Consider the following 7,025-nt stretch of genomic DNA (forward strand, 5'->3'; position numbering starts at 1 on the left):
GTACAGGAGCAGGTGGATTTTGATTTGAAATTGACCAAGTTTAAATAATTGTGATGTTCATAGTTTAGAGATGTTTTTAAACTATTATGTATGAGTGAGTAAATGATCAAAATTATACTGAAATCTATACACTATTTTAAAGTTATTTAAGGAGTATGATTTGATTAAAGCGCTGGTGTGAATACAATTATATGACAGGCAAGCACAAAAAGTGATGTGAGTGTTCGTGCAGAAACAGCAGCTGATAAAGTCACCAGACAAGTGAAATTTGTTGGGACACATTTTAATATGAAGATACAGATCAGTTTTCTTTGTCCTGGACGGTCTTTGTTCCTCGCAGTCTGCCAGTACGACGGGCAGCGATGAGACCGACCTTGCGTCCAGCGGGCGCGTCTCTCCTGATGGTTGAGGGTTTACCAATGTGCTGATGGTTACCACCACCGAAGGGATGCTCAACAGGCTGCAGGAGGATCAGATTTTTAAAATCAGCATATACGGCTTAAAATCAGAATCTAACATGACCTGTAATAATACATGAAATGTGCTTACGTTCATAGCCACACCACGGACACGAGGCCAGCAGTTTCTCTTGGCCTTGTATTTGTGGTAAGCACGTCCTGCCTTCAGGATAGGTTTGTCGATACGACCACCACCAGCAACAACACCTTTAAAACAACATGGTAAGCTTCAGCTCCTTAAACACTTACAGGATTCATTTAATATCAAAAAATCCCCTCAAGCATTTTTAATCATCTGTTAAATGATTCTGATGTACATTTTTACTTTAGATAACCCTGAGATTAAACACATTTGCATTACCATATGAAACCAGCGTGCCTTTTCTAGACCATATATATATATATATATTTTTTTTTTTTTTTTTTAATGACAAGCCCTGCACTTTAGACAAGATTCACAACCGTTCTCTTAAACTTAAATCACCAGTCATAAAAAGCTGTATGACAAACATAAGAAAAAACAAACTAGCAACTAGTTAGGCCTAAAGACTTTCAACTCATTTATACAAGTCATAGTAACAGGAAACATTAAACGCAGGTAAACTTCATTTCAAATAACCCATCAAAAATAAGATCAAAAAATAAGTATTGGTGAAATTCATTCCACCTTCACTCCATCATTATAAATGTTTTATATATATATATATATATATATATATATATATATATATATATATATATATATATATATATATACATATATATGGCAAAGTAGAATGATTTAAATGACAATTAATTAGTAGTTTAGGGTTCCACAGTTATCCTGAAGCAGTCTTTTAACACAGTGGTTCCCAAAGTGGGGGTCACTTGGTGATTTCCAAAAATCAATTAATTTTTTTTTTTAAATAATTATTTTTAGGGGGTTTTCACCTTTATTATGATAGGACAGTAGAGATTTCAGACAGGAAAGCATTGGGAGCAGAGAGAGGGGAAGGATCAGCAAAGGACCTCGAGACGGGAATTGAACTCTGGTCGCCGTGAGCACGTCGGTGCTATATGCCAGCACACAGTACCACTAGGCTATTGGCGCTGACAATCAAATTCATTTTATTAAACTAGTAGAACCAACAGAAAAATATATATAGTTACATAAAATAAAATAAAAAGCCATCAGCTTTTCGATTTTTGCGACCCCTGGGGTGATTACACTATATTAGAGCCACAGCAATAGCATCAGACTGATTTTAAGTTAAACTTTGACACCTTTACGGCACTCGCATATATTAAAAACCAATTCAGGCCACAATTAAACATGGAGGAAGGTCTCAGTGGCATTCTCCAAAATTAAACGACAAATACACTTGCGCCTATTGGTATGTGTGCAAGGTTTATCCATGTATAACCACCTCAGAGGATATTGGGGGTCACGAGTCACTGGCATTGTTATTTTGGGGGTCGCGAATTGAGAAGTTTGGGAACCCCTGTTTTAACATATGATGAAATGACTCTAAACATGCCAGGCAAAGATGTTGGTATATACTTTACACTTTAATACAGAGTTTACCAGGGTTTCTGCAGGTTTCAAGTGTTACAGGGTTAAACATCAAGGTTTTTTTCAGATGGCCGAGGATCATGAGAAATTGGTTTTATTTATTCGCTGATTAGGGAATTTAAATTGGGAAGTTTGCTGCAAAAATGTCTAACAGTTGTTGTGGATCTCCTTCAAATAACCTTAAATATAATGTAAACAAATGAGGTTTTACTGATGTATTGTTGCTCAGTGGATGGATGTTGGCCTGACTGAGTAGCTTTCCTTGGACAAAGCAAAATTAAGTACTGTTTAATATGATTTAAGACCTACAACACAATATTTCAGTGAATTTGGGACTTTTTAAGGGCTTAAAAAAACAAAACTCATGACCCAGCTGACACCCTGGTTTACGTTCTCATAAAAGAGCAACAGAACAGTCTTATACCCTCTACATTACTGTAAAACAATGAAGCTGTATTACACTTATTCTAATGCCTCTTAACCTCTTCATCTTGCACGAATATTGAATATTATCTCCATGAAATGAAAGATCAACAGATTTTGAAGTCCCCCAGCACTTCTGCTTACCAACAACAGCTCTGTTTGCAGAAGAGATGACCTTCTTGGATCCAGACGGAAGCTTCACTCTGGATTTCTTGGTCTCGGGATTGTGGGAAATGACTGTGGCGTAGTTTCCGGACGCGCGAGCCAGTTTGCCTCTGTCTCCTGGCTTCTCCTCCAGACAGCAGACTATGGTGCCCTCAGGCATGGTGCCAACGGGGAGCACATTGCCAATGTTCAGCTGGGCTGCAGCAAGCCAAACAGACTCCGGTCAATACATGCGCGCACACACACCGCTGGACATATGCTTGCTCTAGTGTTGTCCTGAAGTGCATTACCTTTCTTGCCGCAGTAGATGAACTGGCCGGTGTGGATGCCTTCAGCTGCGATGAACAGCTCGGTCCTCTTCTTGAAGCGGTAAGGGTCACGAAACATCACCTTAGCCAGAGGAGCTCCACGGCCGGGGTCATGAATGATGTCCTGCAGGAGAAAGTGGAGCACTTTGTGAGTTCCCCTTAATAGGGAGCAGTTCACAGCTGCTGTTAAGATTCATTTTGGGTTGATCAGGTCTCAAGCCTTTTTAATCACTCTTTTGTACACTTTGATTTCTTTGAGGGTTGGCTCCAAATGAACAGCCATGTCTACAGATCTTGTGTAATATTGTGACTTAAAAAGATAGGTCACCTCAAATTTAAATTCCATTAAAATTGTATGAATTTCTTTTTTTTGTTGAAAGAAAAACAAGATAATCTGAAGAAAGCCAGCAGTGCCTGACATTCAAAGTAAGAACAAAGAGTCAATGGCTGCTGGCTTACAACAGTAAGTATATAACAAGTATATTTTGTGTTCCAAACATGTTTGAGGGTTTTTTTCTGTATTGAAGAGCAGTAAGAATGAGTAAATGAGATCAGTTTGATTTTGGGGTAAACTATCCCTTCAAACTCCAATGGAAGAGCAGAAAAAGTGATTGAGGGAAGCTTTTGCCCTGATCTGACAGATTGAAAATGCAGTGGGTTTGTGTTGGAAACAACTAGTAACAATATCATAAGTTACATGTTATATAGTGTCACGTTAGAAAGTGAATGTCATCTTACTCTATCAGATGCTGAATTAACATTGCAGGGTTTCTGCAGGTTTCAAGTCAAATTTAAGACCCTTCTAAGACCATTATGAAGGAGACTTTAGACTTATACAGGGTTAAACACTAATGAATATTTCTAATGGCCCGGTTGGCAAAAAAAAAAAAAAATAAATAACAAATGTAGTTATTTCTTAGCGACCTACTTCAATGTGTCAAAACAAGAAAACTCTAGTTGTATACACTTTTCAACCTATTTCTTTTTCTTATTTAAATGACAAGTTCAACATTGTTAGAAGTATATTTACTGTAGAAGCAACTATATAAATAATCAAAAATATATATTTGTTGGCTTTTGGTCCAAATTGACTGCATGTAACTTCTCTTGATCGAGTATAACTTCTATTCAACCTAATGCATTTCTGTTATAAACATGTCTTTTCATAAATTGTCCTTACTTCTGTAAATAGTTTTTGTATGAATGGAAGATAACGTAATGGGATAAATTGCTCTGTTATAACCATGATGAACAGTGTAATTTTAAGTTTTCTTTCCCTGATTATGTTAAGATGGATTGTTGATGATTGGATGGATGTCAGCCCAATTGAGTAGCTTTACTTGGACAGAGGAAAATTAAGACCTGTTTAAAACGAACACATACAAAATAATATTTCAGTGAATTTAAGAAGGCCTAAAATTTTGTTTTAGAAATTTAAGACATTAAGACTTTAGGTGCCCGAAGTTATCCTGCATAAGACTCTCACTACCTCTGGAAGTAGTTGGAAAACACTGCCGTTGTTTTTATATTCCTACATTCAGACTTTCTCATTAATAATATAATTTCAGAAAAGCTTTCATTGCATATTCTAAATAGTGAAATCATATTAGCTGCCAATTACTGTCAAAGTACAATATTGCTCACAGTCAATTAAAAAGTGCTGATGTTGTTTTGAAGTCATACTTGCATGTAATTTCAGTCAGAATATTCAACGTACTGTAGTAAAATATAAGGAGCTGTCACTGAACAAATGTGTGAATTTAAACCAACTTCACTTTGGAAAACCACAGACCTCAAAACACATCTTAGTAGCCGGTGTTGAAAAAGGGGTGTTCAACTTTTCCTCCACACATTTACCTTCACGATTCCCTTGATGTAGCCATGGCGTTCAGCGAAGTCAATATGACGGAGTTTAGCAGGACCTTTTCTGTGCTTGACATGGGCTTTGAAGACGGAGCCCGCACCTTTTCTCTGTCCCCTGATCACACGTCCCATTGCGGCCTGCAGAAACAATAACATATTTAAAACTTCAGCACATGCTTTCATCTAAAAGCAACTTCATAGAAACAAAAACAACCCAGTAACAAAAAAACTATATGTAAATGTTGTGATAAGCTCAAATTAGTCTAACAGAGCAAAGTGTTTAAATACCTTTCATTAAGTAAAACATGACAATGTCCCATTCAGATTGACTTGTCACATTTAACCCTATGAAACAACGTGCAGTGAATGATGCTCAAGAAAAGCCATACGTTTTGTAAAGTTTTTAGGGTATATTTTTCCTTTACATCTTATTTATGAAGTGGGTGTATGAAAACATCGTTACAGAGTCGGAAATTGAAACTAGTCAATGAAAGCTGACGGAACATTTACCTTAAACTTTACTATGTCTAGCGCGGTGACAGGCGGTGTTAAAAATTGCTAACTGCTAATGTTAGTAGTTAGCGAGGCTGTTTTCCACAGTGGCGACTCGTACAATTAAAAACAAAACATAAAATCTCATTTAAGCAGGTTTATAAAGGAACAAGGCTCGTTTAAATCCGCAAGCAGGTGGCCATTGCAGAGCGGCCGGCGCTTTAGGCCACAACACCAGACCTGAGAACCATCAACACTTTCATCATCAATATCACACACTTTCTGCTGTATACGGACACAAACGGCGCAGAAGTGTACTCGGCTACTGTGGCGACACTATAATGGCTGTTACGTGTATGGATGGTGAACTTTAAGCGGTGATTGTATTTAGATTGAACGGAGAGACAGAAGATTGTTTCCCATACCTAAACTCCGTTGACGGAAAGAGGAAGCGAAAGGGGGCGATGCGGATTTTCTTCCGGTGAAATAGGCGGAACGAGAGGGTCAGGAACCCGGATGGGTGCACAGCGTCTCCTGGAGGCTGAACATGAGAAAGCCGTTTAAAAATTAAAGGGCTGAGCGTTTCATTAAGCAACAGTTCATTCTAACATGTGTTGCACATATATTACTGTGTTCGTGATGTGTCGTTGTTCGTTATACACGTTACTAAGCAAAGGCTACACATCTTTGGATGTAAAAAAAGAAGCCATGAGGAGGCAGCAGCGGGTCGATCACCTGCTGTTGCTGCATCGGACAAAAACGATGGTTGCATATTTTGGCTATTATGTGATGGCAGGCATGTGATCAGTCCATTGGATCAGGCCCGTCGCCAGCATGCTGAAAGGGGGAAAGGGTGGTTCTTTTATCTCAAAAACTGGCCATTTATGCAGTCATTCGCCTCATTTTCTATTTAACTATGAGGTTTAAATACTGCATTTTAGTGACAGCAAAAAATGTTCTGCATTAGCTTGTCGACTGGTTCTCATAACCACACTTTTTGATGTACCAAAAACATTTTCTAAAGATTTAGAATAAAGAAATATGAAAATATTACATATTATTAATATTACACATATTATTTTAATACACATTTATTACATCCTATTTCATTAGGAACATTTTTAATTAAAAAAACTTTTTAAAAATTAAAGCTAAGTAGCCTATTGTCATTTATTAGGCAAATTAAAAAAAAACTAGCCAGCACATTCAACTTTACTCAGTCAGAATTTGGCAAATTGAATAATAAAAAATTGAAACGTAACTATAATAATCATAAAAATAGCGTGGAGCTTCCTGATTTATCTAGGCTCTCTTGTAAAAAGTATATTTAAAAAAATATATGGATAGCAACAATCGCCTAATTAGTATAACAATTAACTTTTATATACTTCAAAATTTGGTGCTTCATGGCTTTTTATTGGTCTTTTTTTCTTTCAAGAATAAGGTCCAATATGTAGAGTAAAAGTTACTTGTAAAATGTCTTGGCTATTTAACATCAATACAGTAGGTCAGTAGTAAAAGATGACATCACTTACATCAGTTTCTTCTCGGTCTTAAAGCCTTCTTCAATACGTTATTTTCACAATTTATGATGGCATAGCAGTTCAAATAGGACAAATGAGCTCATTTATGGGACAAATTCTGGACCTTTGTTAGTGAGGGGTGGGTCTTCCAAACCACGTGACTACGGGCCTGGTAGGCTTTTTTCTGATATTTACTTAGAGCTGTCACTGTACCTAGTTTGTTTAATTTCTTTATGAACAA

General features: G+C 37.1%; 1 protein-coding gene across 1 annotated transcript; it reads right to left on the reverse strand.

Annotated features, from left to right (window-relative positions):
- Nucleotides 1–267: 267 nt before the first annotated feature.
- rpl8 (ribosomal protein L8) lies at nt 268–5,781 on the reverse strand. The gene is made up of 6 exons (XM_056465530.1): nt 5,687–5,781; nt 4,764–4,907; nt 2,889–3,030; nt 2,578–2,796; nt 550–665; nt 268–460 (listed from the first exon to the last, which is right to left on the reverse strand). The coding sequence occupies exons 2-6, from the start codon at nt 4,899–4,901 to the stop codon at nt 302–304; spliced, it is 774 nt and encodes a 257-aa protein (XP_056321505.1). The 5' UTR covers nt 4,902–4,907; nt 5,687–5,781; the 3' UTR covers nt 268–301.
- Nucleotides 5,782–7,025: the final 1,244 nt, after the last annotated feature.

This window comes from Danio aesculapii, chromosome 9 (assembly GCF_903798145.1).
Source record: "Danio aesculapii chromosome 9, fDanAes4.1, whole genome shotgun sequence".
Lineage (NCBI taxonomy): Eukaryota > Metazoa > Chordata > Actinopteri > Cypriniformes > Danionidae > Danio > Danio aesculapii.

What these genes read in the sequence shown, in the direction of transcription:
- rpl8 (XM_056465530.1), bottom strand. Translation starts at nt 4,901, where the DNA reads ATGGGACGTGTGATCAGGGGACAGAGAAAAGGTGCGGGCTCCGTCTTC. An exon ending in ACATCAAGGGAATCGTGAAG is followed by an intron (nt 3,031 to 4,763) that starts GTAAATGTGTGG and finishes TTTCTCCTGCAG; the next exon opens with GACATCATTCATGACCCCGG. An exon ending in TGCAAACAGAGCTGTTGTTG is followed by an intron (nt 666 to 2,577) that starts GTAAGCAGAAGT and finishes GTTGTTTTAAAG; the next exon opens with GTGTTGTTGCTGGTGGTGGT.